The sequence below is a fragment of the Neodiprion fabricii genome, chromosome 7 (genome assembly GCF_021155785.1).
Source record: "Neodiprion fabricii isolate iyNeoFabr1 chromosome 7, iyNeoFabr1.1, whole genome shotgun sequence".
Classification (NCBI taxonomy): Eukaryota; Metazoa; Arthropoda; class Insecta; order Hymenoptera; family Diprionidae; genus Neodiprion; species Neodiprion fabricii.
Window position 1 is genome coordinate 16,578,966 of NC_060245.1, and position 21,424 is coordinate 16,600,389.

At 33.8% G+C, this 21,424-nt stretch overlaps 5 protein-coding genes and 1 long non-coding RNA gene across 12 annotated transcripts; 4 read left to right on the forward strand and 2 right to left on the reverse strand.

The window, feature by feature from the left end:
* The first annotated feature begins 18 nt into the window (after positions 1-18).
* Positions 19-966, forward strand: LOC124186434. Its single transcript, XR_006871668.1, has 2 exons — positions 19-138; positions 333-966. It is a non-coding gene; the product is annotated as an uncharacterized LOC124186434 (long non-coding RNA).
* A 16-nt stretch (positions 967-982) lies between these two features.
* On the reverse strand, positions 983-5,196 carry LOC124186428 (BRO1 domain-containing protein BROX-like). 3 transcript variants are annotated; one of them, XM_046578158.1, is made up of 8 exons: positions 5,123-5,187; positions 4,916-5,020; positions 4,067-4,288; positions 3,881-3,976; positions 3,615-3,793; positions 3,285-3,460; positions 2,927-3,159; positions 983-2,847 (listed from the first exon to the last, which is right to left on the reverse strand). In XM_046578158.1, the coding sequence occupies exons 1-8, from the start codon at positions 5,179-5,181 to the stop codon at positions 2,595-2,597; spliced, it is 1,323 nt and encodes a 440-aa protein (XP_046434114.1). In that variant the 5' UTR covers positions 5,182-5,187; the 3' UTR covers positions 983-2,594. The 3 variants fall into 3 exon arrangements, with proteins under 3 accessions (XP_046434114.1, XP_046434116.1, XP_046434115.1); XM_046578160.1 differs by lacking the exon at positions 4,916-5,020 and having other exon boundaries at positions 5,123-5,196; XM_046578159.1 differs by having other exon boundaries at positions 4,916-5,177.
* Positions 5,197-5,976: 780 nt separating this feature from the next.
* Positions 5,977-8,892, forward strand: LOC124186430 (lactoylglutathione lyase). 2 transcript variants are annotated; one of them, XM_046578165.1, is made up of 4 exons: positions 5,977-6,152; positions 6,598-6,893; positions 7,764-7,831; positions 8,352-8,890. In XM_046578165.1, the coding sequence occupies exons 2-4, from the start codon at positions 6,598-6,600 to the stop codon at positions 8,537-8,539; spliced, it is 552 nt and encodes a 183-aa protein (XP_046434121.1). In that variant the 5' UTR covers positions 5,977-6,152; the 3' UTR covers positions 8,540-8,890. The 2 variants fall into 2 exon arrangements, with proteins under 2 accessions (XP_046434121.1, XP_046434120.1); XM_046578164.1 differs by lacking the exon at positions 5,977-6,152 and adding an exon at positions 6,265-6,455 and having other exon boundaries at positions 8,352-8,892.
* A 458-nt stretch (positions 8,893-9,350) lies between these two features.
* LOC124186874 (tubulin-specific chaperone E) lies at positions 9,351-13,123 on the forward strand. 2 transcript variants are annotated; one of them, XM_046578952.1, is made up of 9 exons: positions 9,351-9,498; positions 9,585-9,609; positions 9,801-9,983; positions 10,062-10,451; positions 10,839-11,120; positions 11,275-11,404; positions 11,516-11,804; positions 12,193-12,410; positions 12,488-13,123. In XM_046578952.1, the coding sequence occupies exons 3-9, from the start codon at positions 9,802-9,804 to the stop codon at positions 12,578-12,580; spliced, it is 1,584 nt and encodes a 527-aa protein (XP_046434908.1). In that variant the 5' UTR covers positions 9,351-9,498; positions 9,585-9,609; position 9,801; the 3' UTR covers positions 12,581-13,123. The 2 variants fall into 2 exon arrangements, with proteins under 2 accessions (XP_046434908.1, XP_046434909.1); XM_046578953.1 differs by lacking the exon at positions 9,585-9,609.
* LOC124186872 (general transcription and DNA repair factor IIH helicase subunit XPD) lies at positions 12,554-19,675 on the reverse strand. Of its 3 annotated transcripts, none has more exons than XM_046578947.1 (13): positions 19,537-19,675; positions 17,852-17,951; positions 16,918-17,172; positions 16,609-16,842; positions 16,256-16,379; positions 15,977-16,073; positions 15,724-15,857; positions 15,063-15,592; positions 14,797-14,972; positions 14,330-14,609; positions 14,099-14,209; positions 13,892-13,990; positions 12,554-13,735 (listed from the first exon to the last, which is right to left on the reverse strand). In XM_046578947.1, the coding sequence occupies exons 1-13, from the start codon at positions 19,542-19,544 to the stop codon at positions 13,601-13,603; spliced, it is 2,283 nt and encodes a 760-aa protein (XP_046434903.1). In that variant the 5' UTR covers positions 19,545-19,675; the 3' UTR covers positions 12,554-13,600. The 3 variants fall into 3 exon arrangements, with proteins under 3 accessions (XP_046434903.1, XP_046434904.1, XP_046434905.1); XM_046578948.1 differs by lacking the exon at positions 19,537-19,675 and adding an exon at positions 18,043-18,202; XM_046578949.1 differs by lacking the exon at positions 19,537-19,675 and adding an exon at positions 18,148-18,177.
* LOC124186878 lies at positions 18,926-20,794 on the forward strand. Its single transcript, XM_046578959.1, has 3 exons — positions 18,926-19,458; positions 19,551-19,953; positions 20,059-20,794. The coding sequence occupies exons 1-3, from the start codon at positions 19,126-19,128 to the stop codon at positions 20,439-20,441; spliced, it is 1,119 nt and encodes a 372-aa protein (XP_046434915.1). The 5' UTR covers positions 18,926-19,125; the 3' UTR covers positions 20,442-20,794.
* Positions 20,795-21,424: the final 630 nt, after the last annotated feature.

Here is a 21,424-nt window from a genome sequence, read left to right on the forward strand (position 1 = left end):
AAACAAGAGACGGACAATGTGTGTGAACAAATCTCTTTCTCTTTCCCTCTATTTGATCTCACAAATATGCTTCATTCTAAGGATTTTATGTTATCTGAGACTAGCATGCAAAAACTTGGTTGTGTGACGATGAAAAGGGTGAGGAAAAAAAATGTCAACTGAGAGGACATGCATTTGAATTTTTCGTTGCCACATTTTACTTTTTTTAATTTTAATTTTTTTTTTTTTTTCATTTCTAATCTACAGCTGACTTGCGTTATTTTAACGTAATATTTTAGTAATAGCAAATAAATGAAAGTTTGCGAGTCATGCTTAATATTGTTTGAGTGTAGACGGATTCTCGGTACAATTCACCGTGCAAGTCATCATATTTCATTGGCTCAAATGATAACTTTGTGGGAGACAAGATTGTAGCAGAGACATTTTGTCATCTGCATCATTCAAGATAATTGCTTTATTCTATGGTATGCTTCGAATACATTACTTTTCAAATTGTAAAAAATATATTATTATAGTGTTTTTTCAAATGATTTGCATCACATTAGGTTATGCATGCGAACAGTTTTGCCTGTGCATTTTCATTTATCTCGGTCTAGTTAATTTTGTCATTGTTTTTATTACGGCAAACTGAATTGAGATAAAATTATGATTGTTTGTGCATAATAGAGTATGTAATTAAATATTAATAATACATAGCAAATTGTTACACGTTACAGAATTACAATAATTATAAAAATAACGTATTGTATTTATTTTATACGTGACAATACATACTTATTGAATACAGTATCGACGCTACACATAGCTTAAGTACCTAGCTAAAGCAATACTTATACATTTAAATGCGTTTGTCATATAATTTTGTAAATATATCTGTAAATATAATATTTAAACTAATATATAAAGCAACTAGTATTTAAGTTTATCTATGTGTATAGATATATATATATATATATATATATATATGTAATATATTAAAGTGGTTCAAAAAAACACGACCATCCAATTTTATTTGCGCATGCCTTTTGAAAGATTCGAGGTGTTGAATGAATGCTGCAGCCGCAGGAGGACGTATACGATCAACTTTCGTAGGTCGTGAAATGCGTTTAAAGGTCTTTTTTTTGGTGGCTTTAGTTTTTATTTAAAAAATGATTTCCCCTCCAAAGAGTTCATGTTTTCTTTGATTATTCATGAATACTCAATTTCGAAAAATATAGAACTATTCAATAAATTCAGTGAATAGTTCTTTAGAATATGAGTTTCATCAGCTACATTGGATCTGTTGGTTTTATGATGTTTATAAATAAAAATACATTTTCTGGCATAAAGAACTCATGATAAACATAATATTTTGTGATTCTATAGTTCTGAAGTTTTTTATACATAACAATTGTTTTCCAAGAAAACTGGATTATTTAATAAGCATAGACATTCGACGATAAGAGTGACTTTAGTGACTGAAGCCAGAATTGATGAAATTTCAAGAGCAAGTAAACGTGTTTTTTAAGCACTGGTGAAAATCTGGTAAAATATCCTATTTCTTGAGGAATTTTTCCACAATTCCCCATCAAATCCGTCAAAAACGGAAGTCATGAGAATTTATTGAAAAGATCGGAAAAAGTACGAAAAAAGGCCAAAAATTGACAGAATTTTATATTCTGCACTTTACTCAACGGTTTCTTAGCGCAGTTATAATATTTTTTGAATAATCTGGGATATGGAAGGCATGCAGAAATTTGGGTTTACTCGAAACTTTTAAAAGGCGTCTGCGAAACAAATTGGATGGTCGTATTTTTTTGAACCACCTTAATATATATATATACATATATACGTATGTATATGTGTGTCATTGCGGCACTTTTTGTGCTATACTTATCGATTTTCGCTATTCGGTAAAAATTTTGTGTTTATTGCATTTTTCATTACATTTCCCAAACACTGCATAAGCCAAATATTTTTTATAGTCCGCAACAGACGATATAAACTCTTTTGGCGAGTGTGGTAATTTAAAACGTCAAGTCTAAAATAGTACCATTAGTGAAATATGAATGTAAATATATATTCTGTATTGGTAAATCTCTCTTTCAATATTTTCAACAAATTTTTGTCTATAGGATAATGACATGATTAGTTATGAACGAAGAGAATATTTTTTGAAAATATTCTCATAGGCGAGGAGGTTGACTAGATCCAATGGATTTTAATCTTTCAGAAATTTCTGTAATATACTGTAAGTATCGTTTAAATAGTATTTATACGCATTGAAGAGCACTTGATGGTCAGGAACAGTGACTATTATTTATTATTCAAACTAATACTGAAGCTTTATAGAAACGATTTGCACGTTATTGCATCGCTAGAAGCTAAAAAACATTGATTTATAACCAAGCAAAAGTTATCAGCTGTAATCATTATTGCATAATAATTTATGTGCATACGCTGTGGTATTATCATTAAAGCCAACTACTCTTGGAAAATTAATAGTACCGTGCACAAGTTAACATAGGCGACTGAAATACCTGTAATATCTACTAAAACTTCAAATATATTCACGTACGTTTAAAGTGTGCAAAATACTTTTCTTTGTGTATTTTTTATTGCAATAAACATCCACTTTCATTTTTAGGCTCTTTGGTAGTTTGATGCACCGCTTCTTCCTGTACAGGTGGTAGATCATGCTCTTTCGTATTACCTGTAGCCCCGCCTGCTGCTCCAACAAAACTCTTATACGCTGGCACACTCCAGAGATGATTTGGCGCTGGCATTGTAAAGTCTACAGGGCTTACTAAACCATAGGTAGCCTTAGTTTCCAGTGACGGTACATCTCCAGGCACCTTGTGGTGATATCTGAAGTAAGAATGAACATAGTAAGTGGTTCTCCGAGCAAGGTCAAAATCGATTTACTCAGTATTTCGGTTGTACTTACATGAAACCGTTTTCTCTTCTACACTTATCAAGCGTAATTCTCACCAGAGGAGCCAGTCGTTTAAATACAGCGTGTTGGTCAGGCTTTACTCTCGGCGCCGGACCGTGAGTTTTACCATATTCCTGGCAAAGAGCTTTAGCTTTATTCAAAAAAATTTCACTTTCTTCCAAAGCTTTTATTGCTTCACCGCATTTATCCATAGATAAGAGATTCTCGCCGCAATAATTATATGCCTGAAATATGTAAATCACCATAATCAAAAACAAATTGTTAGACCACTACGAATCAAGAAATCATGGATTTGGATTTATAATCGCAAAAAAAAATATATATATATAATTAGAAATTTAAATCTTACATAGGATTGGTAAAAAGCTGCTTTCAGTTCGAGATATTTTATCCACTGAGCTGAAATTTCTGGCTTAAAGGGTTTCAAAGTATTGGCTGCATCCAGAAAGAGCTTGCTTGTTTCGTTGGCTAGTGCTGATATTAAATTATTGTTATGTTTCAACTCAACTGCTCGCGCTACTGTCACTGAAATTGTGAAGAAAGTGATTAATAAATTACTCAAAAGAAACTGATCTATACAATGAATCTTATTAAACAAAATAAAAAGTTTTCATGGAAACAATAAATTTAGTTTCATATCAGAAACTGTATCAATTATTGACTAAATTTTAATAAAAACCTTCTTGAGCCTCAGCTGTGCATTGATTTATGTAAGCATTCATAATACGTGGATCCAAATCACTGCCTAGTATTGGAGGATTGGAGAGTTGGGGTAAAAATTCGGTTTGTACAAAGGTGAAAATTCCCGCAGCTCTTCTCAACAAACCATGAATTTCTTTAGCCTCGTCCATACTTATACTGTGTAAATACAATGATATTAATAAATGGACGAAACTTGCTAAGACGATATGATTGGGAAATTATACAAGTATCTATGAGGCTCACTCGTCTTTCCCGGCAACCATTGCAGCATGTTTCATAAACCATATCGCAACGTTTATGCTGATATTAGCTGCTTCATAAACAGAGTCTGCATGAGAGCTGTTGAACAGATGAAATGAGCAGAAATTAGAACTATCGTTAATACATGTTGCCTTTATACTTAAAGAAGTAAATTTGATTTAAACTCACTGAGTAAGCGAACCAAGCAGCGTATGAGTCCATTTGAAAACAAAAATATTTCGCAATTTACTTGGTTCAGGCCTTCCAATATGTTCGGTAGATGATTGGATTTCCCAGATTAGTCCATATAATAGGCTCAGATATGCTACGAAAGCTGGTTCAATTGTATCACTTGTATTATTTGCATCCCGTATTAAATCCAACAATCGGCTTCTTGATAACTTCAGATCGCTATACTCAGGAAAGATGAGACAATAGGTATACCAAAAGACATAATTGTGTTAAAAATGTTATTGCAGAATAATATACAGAAACATATATGCATTGTTACACATATCAGAATATCCTCGTAATCCAACTGTTAATTTACACACATTAAACAAGTTTTTCATCTTGCAAGAATATATATGTACATCTTTCTTTCTCATCAACCCCCCTCTATTGTGAAAGGAAAAATAATAGCATTCGTGTGTTTATAATAACTTTTGCATGGCAAGATACCTGCTGGTTTTACAATTAGATCAAAACATCTAATAGCAACAAAATTGAAAATATATTTGTAATATCTCCTGCCACCATTTTAAATGCGAACGACATATCTGTGAAAGTGTATAATGCAAATACGTTCAACTGATTATCTGTCAAAAATGTATTGTCAGTTTGTTATATACAGGTGTTTTTCAAGATTAAAATGCTGTTATATGTTTGTAAGCACAATCTATTGTTTTATGTGGCGTAAATGTTATACAGGTTTAGACTGGAAATTCCGTTACAACAATCGATATTATTTTAAGCGATGGAATCACTCTCGGTGTAAATTTTATTGCGAAAAAGTATAACTAATCCTTGGAGAGTAACCTGCAAAGTTTCTTTGTAGCTTCTGTAGACTCCTTCAATTTTATTTCGAATTTATGATTTGTCGTTGCTTTTAAAACGTTGCGATGGAACCAGTGAGCCATTTTGTTGTCGATCAACAGTAATATCAATTTTATTCAACCGTGTACACACTTAGGTGTGTATGTGACGCGTTTGATTTGGCTCGATGCCTTTTTTGACAGATAATACCTGGATAATACACTAGCAGACCGAAGCGGACTCGTTGACAGGGGAGAAAGTGAAAGCATAGACTAGACTATGACCAAGAACTGCCACGCGTATGACCATAAGATATGTAATTGTATAGTGTGTACAAATACCGTGGTACTAATGTTAGTCTCTCAAATTTCGCCAGTTAATGGCGGAGACGCGCGAATGTTTGAATAGTGAAAATATTAAATATGTAATAAACAAACGTTTTTCTTATAGTCGTTGATGAAAGAATATAGTCAACGCCTACGTACAGTGAGGTATCAACTCATGATATTAGATTTTTTACATTTCTTAACTACAATGATATTGTAAATAGTTTTCCACAAATATCTCAAATAAACATTTCTGTTAAAAACTAGCTTGTAGTAAGTCGTTGAATAGGTTTATTCATTATCATCAAGGTTATTACCCACAGTAGAACATCGATTATCCAGATTAATTGGGACTGAGCCTAGTTCGGATAGTCAAAAGTTTGGATAATTGAAAGGCAATTTTTAATTTAAGGGATACATGCAATATAAATTCCAATCGACAACGTCTATATTAAATATCTAATTGTGAGTATGTATCGAACCTTTTTCAGACACCAAACGTTTAATTTATTACTTTTTACTACTATTATTACGGCTGCTACACATTTTTTAGCAAACAACAATGTATATTTCACGCCAAAAATATATTTTTTGATCCAACGTTCGAACAATTGAGCGTTCGGATAAATCAAGTCATGGTTCGGATAATTGAGGATTCGGATGACTGAGGTTCGGATAATCGAGGTTTTACAGTATTTATATGTGTTCAAAACTTCCCGCAATTTGAGTTCGTCACAAAATGGCATACTAGAGATGTCCTTTATCGCATGGTTCTGATAATTGTTAGGCAAGCACGTATCGTTTGTAACCTCGCTGAATTAACGTAGCATCGCTTCCACAGGCTTGGTCACGCACTGACTTGAGTTCCATTGCTATTTCTAATTTCACGGTTTTCATTCATAATCGTTGTCAAGGTAAGTAATTATTGAAATTAGGTTGATATTGCGTGTCACGGACACGCACGAAACTTAAGTAGTTATAGAGATGAAGGTTGGTGAAAAAATAACTCTACCAAGCAGATACATATAATTCACACGTTAGCTGTCAGTAGACAAGCTACTTAACCTGAAATATTTCACATGATAACAAGTAGTACTGTATAAATCAAATTTCCGTAATATTCACTCTGTACAGATGAGACGTTGCACAGAGAATGTAATTCTACCTATCTTGTTACCATTGCGACGAGAGTTTAGAAGGCTTTCTATAGCCAGATGGTACTAGATCATTTCTAATCTCATACGGAGCTATCATTAATTTATAACATTACATAATCCCGTATAATTTTTGTTTATCAATGTAGAACCGACGTTCAAAGAGGCAGGAAAATATCTCGCTATATTTTTATATTATTTTTAGATGGGAGAACCAACGGGGTTAACCAACAGCGAAGCACGAGAGCTTTGTACAAACCCAGATGAAGCAACAAAAGATTTCATCCTTTCCCAGATCATGTACCGTATTAAGGATCCACGCAAATCCTTGCCATTTTATACGGAAGTGTTAGGAATGCGATTACTTCAGAAATTGGATTTTCCTGAAATGAAATTTTCCGTCTATTTTCTCGGATTTGAGCGTGCTAGCGACATACCAACCGACAGAAGGGAATGTATCGAATGGACTTTTACAAGAAAAGCTGCTTTGGAGCTCACTCAGTATGTTGACTCATTGTTTTTCAACTTCTATCTCAAGAAGGTTTATCAGTACATACGATTTTCTTAAAGTTTCTTCAAGAAATGATACATTTACTTGCAGTACTGTAAAACCGTATCATGAAGCAATTGTAAATACAAAATTTGCATATGTACAATCATCCTATGATTTTCCCAACTTTGGAAATTCAATGGGTGTACAGAGTCTTATAGAATGTCCAAGAGTTTACCAAAAAACTATTTAACGTGAGGAATCCGTATTCAAGAAATTGTAAAAAAAATTTGAAATCATCTAAGTGTACACTTTTCAAACAATAATTAAGTTGATCCATAAATTTTGCCTGGTGTAGTGTTGATTGCATAAGAGGCTCTGACAGTCCAGAATCGTTACCCTTGGTCTCCTCATCGAGCAGAATGCTCCTTATAGTTGATTATAAATAATTTGCACATATTTGAAATTGATGAATTTGTCCAGTTAATGCGTACATTTTTTTACATATTTTACTTCCTACAAAATATGATCCAATTTTAAATTGAACTTACTCCTTAGTGTATTTTACCTAAATAAAAATTTCGCTTCTCAACCTCAAAATATTATTGATACAGCTGTCCCAATTGATTTTGACAACATTTTTTTTTTTCGTCAAGTAATTCCGTTCAAAATTCATAAACTAAACTAATTCTATACTTCGCAAAACTACATTGATATCAAATAGTATAACTACAATAAATTCAGAGTCTGTAGTGACATGATTGAGCGAACTATATGATGGCTTTGGAGTACAAACTCTTATCATTTACAATCGTGTACTTTTAGTATCTGACTATTTAACTGATCTTACCAATTTCTCATTGTTCGTTTTATTATTTCAGTAATTGGGGTACAGAAGTAGACCCCGACGCTAAGTATCACAATGGGAATACAGACCCTAGAGGATTTGGTAAGAAACAAAAAGTTGAATATTAGAAAATAATGGAAATAAAATTTAATGACTCAAATTCCAGAGTTAAAATTGGGCCTTTGCATGCAAAACTGTTATATGGGTATATGATACGATGTCACCTTGTCTTTTGACGAAAAAAAGAAAATATGACATAATTATATAAAGTTTCACTGCTCTCTAAAAATATGGAAATGAAAATTTTATTTCATGCAGAGACCTAATCGATGATTCAGATTTTGCAAAACATCAAATTAAATTGATACACATTTTTGTTCCCTGTATATTTGTAAATGTTAACCAAGATTTTTATGCAAGAAGCTCATTCTGTTGGAAGTCAATCAACACTTGAACGGTGTTTGCTACCATTTGTAAAAAGTGTTTCCTGTCCCTCGACAAAAGAGATTCAGTTAAAATACATACCATTGAAATATTCATATTTTGTATTCAACTTGAATAGAAATTGCTATAAAGAATGAAGAGTACTTCGGTAAATACGAATAGTATTAAAAAATTTCAGGTCATATTGGACTCACGGTACCTGACGTGGATGTAGCATGTGAAAGATTTGCTAGGCTTGGTGTGGAATTTGTAAAAAAACCAAACGAGGGAAAGATGAAAGGTCTTGCCTTCATTAAAGATCCCGATGGTTATTGGATCGAAATATTAAGCGTATCCAATACTGTCGGTACGATAATGAACAACTAGTACATGCACATTTAGTAAAATCAATGATAAAAATTCCTGTTATAATATCTGCCAATGCACTAGCTTAGTGTAATGTGTATGTATTTAGAGATTAACAATCAGTATAACATGTCTTTAAAACATCAAAATAATTCTGTCCCTTAAGCTGCAGCAGACCAAATATATTTTAATGATGTACAATGTGTTGAAATGATAATGAAAAGATAATATGTAAAAACAGAATACTTACCTTTTATACTATATACTAATTGTTTTGTCTGTTACACTTATATTATAACGATGTACCTAATAATTATCATAGCTCATCTGTGTATGTATACTATGCTATTGCAAAAAATAAAATCAAAATATTTATTTTCAATCCCAAAATAGTGTAAATGGATTAATTAATTAGGTAGAAATTTTTTTTATCGAGGTTCAATAATTCTGAACTGCAGCCTCGTCAATGCCTGAAATTTTGAGGTCATGTATGGTTTAGTGATAGTTCTTTGAAGAGAATAATACTTTTTTTTAGTATGTTACCTCTCTTTATTGTGATCAAATTGGTGTCAATCCCCGTGAGAAAAATCCGTATATTTCTAGAATACAAATGACTAATAGACAGTTGAACGTAATGGCGTAAAGAAATGTACATGATTCCCTAGTGAAATCTAGTTGAATTTTTTGTAAATGATATACACAAATTTTTGAAATCTCTAAAATGGATAACGTGTAATACACCCAATTATGATTCTATATGTTAAAGTTTGAAATGAAACATCCGCTGTACAAAAGTTCCGTCGGTAAAACAGAAATTAGTTAAATGTGATCCCTGTCAACGTCTTGATCATGGAGCCTAGAGTAAGGCTCCATGATCTTGATCGTGAAGATAGGTGCAGGCTCGACAGAGAAATGTCAAATTGTCGTTTATAAATAAAAATTTTCATAGAAACGTGTTGAGCGAGGGGCCATCCTCTCGCGTAAGTATTATTTTCGGCAGTAGTTGTAATCTTAGAAATATAATTCTGACATCAAGTGTGAAATAACGTGAACACACCGCGTTTAGCTCTCATCTGTCAACTTGAGGTTAGGTATGTATTTCACATACGTATGTATACAATACCAATCGTCCCAGTCATTGTTTATAACCGTAAAATTCACACGAACCAATTAAAATTACGTAGCTAAAGAATCACACGTTGAAATTAGTCGACCAAAAAAAAAGGTTGAATAAAAATACTCCAAAAATGGAAATGTCAAACATCAGTGCGTCAAATTTCAGGATGGTTGAGGACAAAAACTACGAATTGGGCAGTAGGATCGAGTGCGACGGCTCTTTGGGTACCTTGAGATATGTTGGACCGGTAGGCGACACAAAAGGCGAATGGCTAGGGATAGACTGGGATGATCCATCACGTGGCAAGCACAACGGCACATACGAGGGTGTAAAGTATTTTACAACTTGGTATGTATTTGAAAAGATAAAGAAATATTATCCATCTCGATAGATGTAATATCTATACTTTGGAATTGTTTTTAACAGGCACCCGACATCAGGCTCATTTATTCGCCACGGTAAAGCAAATTTTGGAATATCTTGTCCTGACGCGATTAAATCTCGTTATGGTTTGATCAATGACGATTTGGCGGGCATTGATAGGGAGAACTTAACCAGTCTGCAAAAGGAGATAAATGCACCGTTTTTAGAGATGGTTGGTTTTTCAAAGGTTAATAAGAAACAAAGCAAATTTGATCAACTAGAAATAATATGGCTGCGAGACCAATCAGTTAGCAATGCAGGAAACCCAGGAGAACTGGAGACATTGTGTCCAAGATTGAAGGAGCTCGACATTTCTAGAAATTTAACTAATTCGTGGAAAGTTATATCTGATATTTGCATTCAGCTTCGTTCTCTCACAAGGCTCAATGTCAGGTGAGATACTATTCATTCGATGATACCTTTTTGAAATTATTGTTCTAGGCTCTGTCTTTTACATATTAACAGATTTCTGTAAAAAAATCAATTGAATAGAGAAAAATTAATGCAAGAATGATTATTTCCCCAATTGCACTAATACTTCTTGAAACAAACAAGATACAGCCTAGTGATTAAAAAAGAAGTTTCAAAATATGTTGAAAGTTACATGTTTTCTCACAGTATTCTTTATTCGTTTAAAGAAAATTATAATTCCATTTCTGTGATTCAATAACTATCTTGGATATGAAATAAATTCTGAGCTGATATTAATTATTTTCAATTTACAATGTGCAAATGAAAATGCCTTCTGTAATAATCAACTTCAATAATTTTATTTTACAGCGAAAATAAACTGCCGTGCGATATTGAAGTGGAACAATTTAGAAAATCGTTTTCAAATGTCACTCACTTAACGATGGCAAGGATGAATTATAATTGGGCAGATGTGCAAAGATGCATTGCAATGTTTCCGTCAATCAGAGAACTATCCATATCTTTCAACATTGTAAATACCATAGAAAGACCACCAGATTGTTCAAACATAATGAAACTCAGAGCCCTAACTCTTGAGGGAAATTTAATTGAAAATTGGAATGAAATATTGAAATTAGGCTCACTTCCTTGGTAAAAATTTCTTATAACGAGACAAGAATTTTGATATAAAGATTAAACTATAAATGATCAGATATATCATAAATATCTATCATTTTTGTTGGTGAATATCACCTAAGTTTACTGATGCATAAGAAGTAATCAATGTTACCCCAATTCTTTTTAGCTTGGAATATCTAAATGTCAATGAAAATAGAATAAAAGTTGTAAGTTTTCCGACAGACAAGTCAATGACCAAGACAAGCTTATTTGCCAATCTTAGGCAGTTGCATATATCTAAAAACGACATATCAGAGGTAATTAATATTAACTTAGATAAGAAGATGAAAATGTTTGTAAAATAATTTTGTAAAAGGCATGCGATTATATAGATATTTGCAAAGTTGATAAAAAAAATTAACTTTCAGTGGCGATCCATCAGCGAGTTGGATAAGCTTCTGAGTCTTGAGGATTTGAAATTTCGAGACAATCCGATTCTGAAGTGTGGAACTCCTGAGACCACACGCCAGCTAATTATTGCCAGAATATCAAAGCTTAAATTTTTAAATGGCACTGAAGTTTGGCAAGATGAAAGGACTGGCGCTGAATACGATTACTTGAAATTATTCGGAAAACAGTGGCTTGATACTGAAAGCATTCCAGAAAAAAGAGTGGAATTCATAACTGAACACCCTCAATATCCTTCATTAATTAAAAGCAAGTTTTTATATTTCACAAGTATTATTAATACTGTTAAGGTGAGACTCCGGTGAAATTTTGATAGTATCGAGTTTTCCGTTTTTGAAATAAATAAAAAAAATGTGTGCACAAAAATTCTTTCCACCAAAATTTAGATTACTGTAGTATGTGTCCTGAATCGCAGAAGATTAAAATTCTTTTTCAGGATACATACTACCATAATCTAAATTTTGCTGGAGGAAATTTTTAATCAACTTCTTTAGTCATTTCAAAAATCGAAAAACTTGCTATTTTCGAAATTTCACCAGAATCCCCTCCTTAAAGGCAAATAATAAATCAAAGGACTTAAATTGATTCCTTTACTGTATGTGCCAAGATGCTGAATTCTACATAATGCAACTTTCAGAATATGGATTACCAGACGTTCATGTGTCAAAATTGAACGCTGGAATGGGATCGAATGTAATATCTGTGGAGTTTATTTGTCCGGATGATCCAAATCAGCCGCAAAGAGTTAGAAGAAAGCTGCTCAAGGATATGGAAGTCCAAAAGGTCGTTGGAATTGTACAACGATTGTTTAAAACTAGTGGAAAAATTCCTACTCTATCTTTTGTGCAGCAGACGGTAAGAATAGCAATCTTTAAAAATTCTATGTGTAATATTCTTGTGGCTCCTCAATTATTCTTTAATTAATTTTTCAGCTCTCCAGTAACGAAATAAAATTAGACAAACCGCTACAAAACTTGAGCTATTTTTCCATCCAAGACGGTGACCAGATTCTTGTCAGATGGTGACATATGTATATTTTACACAACGTGCATAGATTAATATAAAAGTATTTTCGATACTGTTAAAATTCCAACGTCGTACTATATGATCGTGAAATTAAATTAGTGCAGTTACTCTGTTACCTCAAATTGTGTTCATTTTTATTTCTCGATTTCGCTTCACTAAGTTTCAACATTTTTATGCTTATAATTGCTTTTCAGTTTTGTTTCTGCACTCTTGATCAGAATATAGAATAAAAATCGGTACTGCGTACGATACGAATTCTGTTAAAAAATTTACATTATCCGCATCACTGTGAAATCATCTACTTAATCGTATTCACTAAACGATCATTTTCTTTAGACTTTTTTGTTTAATAGCTAGTGCCACTTATTTTTCTTAATTAACGTTGCGAATTTGGAAAACCTAATTAGGTTACAACACTTAACTAAGTTCGAAATGATGATGTAATTAACGTGCTTTATTGAATACTAATTCCTGTGAACTGAAACTGTGAATTATTTAAGGAAGCTTTTTTAATAAAACATGAAAAAAAAATTTAAATGAAACCTAATGTTATATTACATTCATATATCCACCGTTCGATATTTACATACCCATATCCGTATGCAATACAAGATAGAATTCTCACTAAACCAAGAAAACGTAAGTATTTTTCAACTCAATGTTCACAAGACAGTGGACCGATATTCATAACAAAATATGACTAAGGTATTTATAAAGATGAATAGAATTTGAATTATCCACTAGCAATTATGATTTCAGTTCTTTCCGTTTTTTTCATTCATTTTTTCACCAAACAAGATTTAATGTTTTCTTAGTATACATGGTGTACAAGGAAAAAAACGAGAAACAATATACATAAATAAAGTCACCTTTCATAAGACATCTTTATCAACCAGTTATCGAATAGCGGTAAAATTGTGTCTGTCAGCTAATGTGAAATTGGTATTAGAATGTGTTCTAATCTTACCCGATATTCCTCTAACTCTATACTCTTAGACCTCTAAGAATGAGGCACCATTTTAATTTTGTTGTGCTTGTTTCTCAAATTTGCTGGCTTCTTCCTTTTCCAATTGTTCCCTAGTCAAAAGAGACAATCCGAGCTGATCTTCCCTCGTAAATGGCTGAGCCATTTGTCGCAACCACCTTTTGCTTATCTAGAAAAAATTTGTTGTGATACATAAGGGTTTATTTTACTCTGTACGATCGATAAATTATTTTAATTAAAATGTCGAGTTTAACGATGATTATTGATTATAATACGAAGATAATATCTTCACGATTACATTTCATATCTATAGTATTTTCAGTACCTGTATTGCTTCTTCTGTTGATAAATTGCAAAGACTGTCTGTAAGGTGTTCTTGAATCCATTTGGGCAATTTGCTTCTTTTGTCCGCTCTTGAAAAACGCTGAAAAGTTTGTAAAGCAAATCATTTTCAGTAACAACGTAGAAGCTATCATTTATCGACAGGAACTCCAATCTGTGATGAATTATAAAAAACTTTAAGGTACAGTACCTTGTCCGCGAACACCATGATACCATAGTCAGTTTTGCCTCTTATGGCTCGGCCAACGCACTGCGCGGCATGCCGCATTGCATCAAACGTTAAGAAATCATTTTCTCTTATCTGAAATTTAAAGAAAAATTGCACATTTTATGTCTTATTGATAGATTAGAAAAAACCTGACTGAAAATTTAATCCAAGGTATGTCATAGCTTTTAAAATAACAAAACTTCTGATACTAACTTGAAATTGATCTCGTAGATATTCTAGTCTGGCTTTCAAGATCCGGGACTGAGTGTAAACGTAAGGTATACCGAACATAAGAACAGCTCTTCCTAAATGGTGGTCAAAATCAACACCCTCTGACACTTTGCCTCGAGCTACGGATAATAGAACAGCTCCACGTCCATTTTCGCATGCTTTTATGTAGTTCATCAAGGCCAAACTTGTTTCTGCAGAGTCCTGTGTCTCGATGAAGAGTAATTTGTGCCTCTGAAGTTGGTCTACTACTCCTTGATCATACCTAAAAAAAACATAACGATATTTTTTAATGATTGAATCATGTTTAGTCGAAATCCGGTCAGTTTTGTAATTAATTTATTTGGTTAAAAAACCACATGTTTCCGACGTTTCGGCCGGGCCGAAATATTTTTTAATCATAAATTCACATATATGTTCAATTATTATGCTAGATTCTCTTCACTACCTACCATGCAGCAACTACAGATTCCATGTATGAATAGGAGGTGAAAAAACAGACTAAACCGTCTGGTACAGCTGCTGAGAATTCTACCAATAATTGTCCATAATTTCTTATCACAGCAACATCCTCTCTAGTTTCAAATTTAGATGATATCGCTACCTGGTCATTACCTTTGGCAACGATCTGAAAATTAATGAAACGATTGAGCGGTCATTGTGAATGAAGTATTGCATTGTTTTTTTAACTGTAAAATATGCAAAGACGAAATCTCACCATTGGTAACAAACAAGGTCTTGCAAGAGTCATGGTAAACGACGACATGATTACAGGATGAAAATCTAAGATCTTTGGATACATGTCTAAGGGCGAAAGTGTTCCCGAGGTGATAATGACTGACTGAAATCTGTCAAATATTGGTTTCATAGCAATAGAACAATCGAGACAGCTAAAATGTAGAATCGGATTTAGAACCGTTGGTGTTTTATCATCGAATGGTTCGACTATGATAGTGAAACCTTTTGTGTACGTGGAAACAAGAGTGGCAAGGTGCGTGACCAAAATCAGAGGCGAAAAATCTGTAACATCACTAATTTCCATCGTTCGTAAAAGCGATGCTAATCTCTCCGCGCAAAACTTCAGGGGTTTTCTTTCTATGCAAACTTTAGACTGAATGTCGCGTAGAAATCCAGCTGGCGATTCCTGCATTACATGCTGCACTCGAAGCCTTGTTTTTAGGTATTCTACAAACCGCTTCAAGAATCCAACAAAGTGTTCGGCATTTCTTATGTTGCCAGGAACAACCTCTGGAAAAAAGATACATGCATTTTTTAATCAGCGCTATATCTCACCGTAAGTAAAGCAAAGAAAATATATCCATTTTACAACATTTTCATTGTTTTATCGGATGAAAGTTACTCATGTAAGTTAGACTTACCTTGAAGTACTTCATCTGGCAAAATTGGGTTGGACAAAATAATGTCAGTTTCTCTTGCCGTTTGCGCACCTTTGAGGCCTTCAACTAATCTACTGTATTCCTCTTTTAATTTATTCACGTCGTCTTCTCTCATCCTGAAAATCATAAATGAACGAATAACAAAGAGCAATGTCGGTTTTTATGAACTATAAAATTTGTGTGAAACTTGGAACTTAATATCTATATAAACTAATTGTGATTTGGTTTAACTTACTCAGCCACAGTTTTCTCCAAAATTTGTATATTTGCCGTGCTTTTTTCAACTATTCTTTTGTTTATTTTGACGCTCATTGAGTCTATGCATACGTTGTCTGAAAATAATGTCGAAAATCTTCTGTTAAGTACAATGGATGTGACCACACTCTTGGCTCCCCAATATTATTAACAATACGATGTAGTTTGTATATCCATTTGTTTTATGTGTTCAATTTATGTCCATGTATGCTGTATGCACGTATGTTCTTAAAAGTTTGATCAAATAGAAAATTATTACCGATGTTGTGTGCCTCGTCAAAAACCACAACAGATGTTTTACTTAATTCTTTAGATACAGTTTCAGCAATTTTTGGATCGAGAAGATAGTGGTAACTGTATACAACGATGTGAGCTTGCAGTATCTGAAAGGTAAAAGAAAAGTTTTCAAATCTGTAACTGGACCACATGATTCAAACAGTTCCAGTCCTATGTAAAACAAAATATACATTGTTCAAGTCAAGAAATAAGAAGAGAGAAGTGGTGACAATAATATGACAACAAAAAATTTGTTTTCAAAAGAACGAGTAAAGAAACAGGTCTATAAATTAATAAATTAATTGATCAATGAACTTAAATAATCAGCAGACCAACCGTAAATCTAGCCAAAAAATATGGACACCAATTCCTGTCTCTTCCATACTCTTTCAGGTCATCCAGGGAATAAATTCCAGCAGGCACAATCTGTTCACGTCCCTCTAAATCGAATCCCTCATAAAAGCTGCAAACTGGCGTTGATTCATCATAATTATGCCTTTCTCTTATATACGAGGCAGTGAGGGAATGACATCGACCGTCAACAATTTTTCCTTCACGTTCCCTGCTTATCTGAAAAATATAATCATCTTAACAATCAGCTGATTCTTTGTTATTGGAAATGAATGAATAATGTACTCAACGAACTTCTGGATGTATGCACATGTTCTTCCTAGAGCTCAGCACCAATCCAACAAGTTTTGGCTTTACTCCATCCTCTTTTTCATAGTATTCTATAAGATTTTTTAATTCTTCTATGACTTTCTCTATCTCCGGTACTGTACGTGAGCAGTATATTAATTTAGTTATCTTCAAGGGGTTTTGCAGCATGTAAGCCACAATCAGTGACAGTAATGTCACAGTTTTTCCAGTACCCGAAGGCATTTCCAAGAGGCAATGACCCTGTAGAATATATATTCATTATATTAGAGACGCCTTAACTGATTTGATAATTTTTAATAATTTACTTTCCTATGCTTGTTAATACGTGTAATTATTTTTCAAATGATGGTATTAAAAATTATTAATCATTGAATTCTTTGAGGAGGATTAGCCTATTTCATGAAAGTAGCACTGAAAGACCAACAAAGTTTTTGTTAATTAATGTGTCTCAACTACAAAGAATTATTCTTAAACCTTCATAAAATTGACAAAGCTTGATTGCGAGTTATTAAACACAAAGGAATAAATTTATAGCTTGTTGTTATTTAGAAGTTTCCTCACTTAAAAACAAGCATTCTACTGTTTTTCCAAACAATTACAATGATTTTATTATTCATATGCACGAAAGTAAGACATTGAAAACTTTTTAACTTAAAGAATGTTTACTCATCAGTTGGAGGAATCAATCTCTTGGCAAATCATTAAATCAGTTTTCCTTCAAAGCGTTTAAATTACATGGATAAACATATTTTGAAGGATCAAATCTTCGCAAGCTTCAGAGAAATAATAAAATAATGTATATTTATATCGTAAGAGAAATTGTGAAGTTTGGAAACGCAGTTTGGAGGTTAAGAAGGCGCATTTGTAAGCTGCTTATTGATATGGGGTGTAATATCTCGTTATTAAAGGCAAGATTTACCCTAGCATCGAGACCTCGCTTGAGTTCCAACATGTACGCATACTGTTCCGGGTAAATGTAATCGTAGGGGAAGTACACAATCAATCCGTCGACACTGATTCTGTAAGAAGAAGATACCAAGTTTATTTCATACTACGGAATACTTTCTCGTTGCTTATTGTTTGATAACGAAATTACACCCAGATAATTACTTCATTTTTGTTGTTTACGAATTTCTTTCTGCCACATTTATAACAAATCTACTTCACTGGTTCTTATTGTTTATAGCCTCCAAAGTTCACGTTTACGATGCTTACATGCGTCAGGTTACCGACCGCTCGTGCGGATCCAGGGTACCAGGATTAGATTAGGTTAGTTTTTTTTCTGAATGTGACAGTTAAGTTAGGTGAGGTATTACGGTGAACTTTTATGAGTAGCAAAAACCAGCAGCAGTTTAGTAACTTATTGGATGTTACTAACATCTGTCTAGGGTGTATTCCGCCAGGAAACTGTGGCAGTCCAGTAATAGTATATTTTGAACTTTCTAACTAGCGGTTGGTACTATTTACTGGTCATTTACTGCCAAAGTGTGCCACAGTTCCCTGGCGGAATACACCCCTAGTAATTTAACGTCGCAGCTGCACTGCTTATAAAGGCCGTGTTCGTAAATTGACTGACAGTACTGAAAATTCCCTAGGACAGAGTCAGAGCTATCCACGAACTTGGAAGCGCAAAAGAGATGAAAGATGGCTGACAGTACTGTCAGTCAATTTTCGAACACAGCCAAAAATATCTTGCGTTTGCTGCTCTGCTAGTCGGATGAATGAACTTCAATTTCTAACATTAGCGTATGTAATGCATCAAATTGATTTCTATAGAGAAGTTTAGTCGAAATCGTATCGAAAAATTACATGCAAAGACTGTATTACAAATGCAGGTGACAACATCACTACTATAACTGTTGCTTCAGTAAAATAGTATGATTGTCTGATATTTGAAAACCTTAGATATAATTTTTGAAATACTGAGAACACAGTTGAAATTGAAGATGGAATGGGTACCCATGTTTTGTAAAAATTATTGGTAACAAAAACATTTGCAGAACTTCAGATTCGTACATTGGAAAATACTTTCGAATATTTAACTAGTTATTTCTAACCCGCGTTTTTGATATTTTGCTAGATGTGACAGACTTTGAAATTGAATTGTAATACGATACGTTTCGTTTCGCGTTCGTTGCATTTCGAAATTGTGCATTATACGTTGATGTAACTGTCAGCTTCCGCTAGGTTAAAATGCCCGTAGAATGGACAGAGGCGCGAGTTTACAAACTAGTTTTATCGTACATTCGGCACGAATGCCTGTGGAAACACGATAGTGATTCGTATAATGATTTGGAGGCACGGTACACCGCATACCTGGGGATAATTCGAGACCTGAACATTCGCGATCTGACCGTGAACGAGGTTCGCGATAGAATAAAGCAAATAAAGCGGACCTATCGCATGGAATTGGCAAAGATCAACGATGCTAACTTCCGGGGATTCCCCTACAAGCCAAAAATCACTTGGTTTGAATTGATCCACGAATTTTTACGCGCTTATATCACAGAACAGGATTCTAACGCCGTTAGTTTATTACCAGGATTAAAGTTCAATTACTGAAAAAAATTATTCCTATGTATATAACTATTCTGATCAAATTACCTTCGCATGTCTAGGATAGCTCGCTACATGTTGAGGCGAATAATGGTGAGCCAGAAGAATTCAACCATCACACCTCCCAGTCGTTGTTATATTCGCCACGTTGCTGTCCAATAAACCAGTGTCCCAGCTGTGTTAGACATTTTCCAACTCAACTCAATCTCGACACATCCCCAACAAAGTTGACGAAAAATGCTGTACCTTTAAAACAGAAAATTAATCTTGCCTCGCAACATGACTCTATCAGGCAGCAAACACCTAGAGCTTTGCAATCCATTCCGAACATCAGTTCATTTTCAACCTCTGGCGATTGTTCAATAATCAGAGCTTCGAACGCAGAAGTAAAGTCACAAGTCATAACCAATTCCATCAAGAAACACAAGTCACAAAAAAAGTATGGCGATGAATTTGATGCTTTTGGTAAGAAAATCTTATAATTTGAAATGTTTAAAAGACTCTCTTGCAAAATACTAACGTTTTTTTGTACATTCTCCATGGGCTAATTGTCATATTTATACTTGCTAGGCAAAAGTGTCGCATGCCAATTGCGTGAACTGTCATTGCCACATGCGCTTCGAACTCAAACAAACATTCAGAGTCTGCTTGCTGAGGAGAGGATAAATTCTAACAAAGAGAAAGTGATTAATAAACAAAGTGCAGACGAAGTCTCTCAACATCACAGGCACTACAGGGATTCTCGGTGGACACAACCTTCGAGGAATAGTCGTTCGTCATTCATCTGCAATGCAAATTTCCAATGTCCATCAGCTAGTGATTTGAGCTCTTCTGGTCACCTGAGTAATGGAAGACGCGCGAAACTTGTTGAAAGAAATCAGATAGTGAATTGTCATCCGGATAATTGTATTGCCTCCAAAATTTCATATAAAAAAGCTAGTCTAAAAACTTAGTAGGAATTTAACATCTGTAGCACAATAATAAATTTCTTACATAAGCATTCACATCGTCAAAACAAGGCAAAGTGACGCGTTTAAAGTCTACGAAAAGTTTCTATTCCAAGGAAATCTGAAGTTAGTGTGTTAAAATGTTTGATGATTCATTCACGTTTGCTAAACGTATTTTTTATAGTATGGTTACTTCTAATTTTGGTGTTCCTAAGTACATATTTTCCATCTTAGTAGCAGTCTGATAAAAAATAATTTTGTATGTAATGTATTTTTTACATGAAGTTATGGATATCTTTTTGTAAAACGATTATGTCAACATACATCAATTTCTTTTATAACATAATAATAATAATCACGTTCAGTCCCGCCATATGTGTGTATGTACCCATAATCGGACAGCTTATACAGGATGAGACAGGCATCGGTCAGTGACCATTATTATGTGTCTGCTGTCATTTTAAGATGTTTATTAGAAACATCCGCATTCACACAGAGGATAAGGAAAACTGTGAAAAACCTTCCCCAAGTGTGGCCATGCCGAGTTCAAATCTCAGCTTGTCAATTCAGCACCTGTTCGACATGATTCATCTGACCCATCATTTGAACTCAAGACCTCCCATTCTGTAGTTTCGCATACTATTTACAATGCTCCTACGTTTGATTTTACCCTATTGAGAAAATCAATTTTTCCTCAATTGAATAAAACAATTTTTACTGTAAAAGTGTTAGATTGGTAAAGGAGATAATTGTTTCCATCTCTGCCTAGTGGGAATCCCAACTTCATATCGCCGAGCTGTTACGGAAATAATAGTTCTTTCACTTGTAAGAAAGTCATGAATACGCAGGTGACATGAAATAGCAGGTACAAAAGCTTTACAATTCAACTACATCCTCTATAATTCAGGATGACTGAAGGCCAGTAATAATAGGTCTTTCCTCCTGACTTGCAACAACAGCAATTTTCTCAGTCAACCCTCACACTGTAT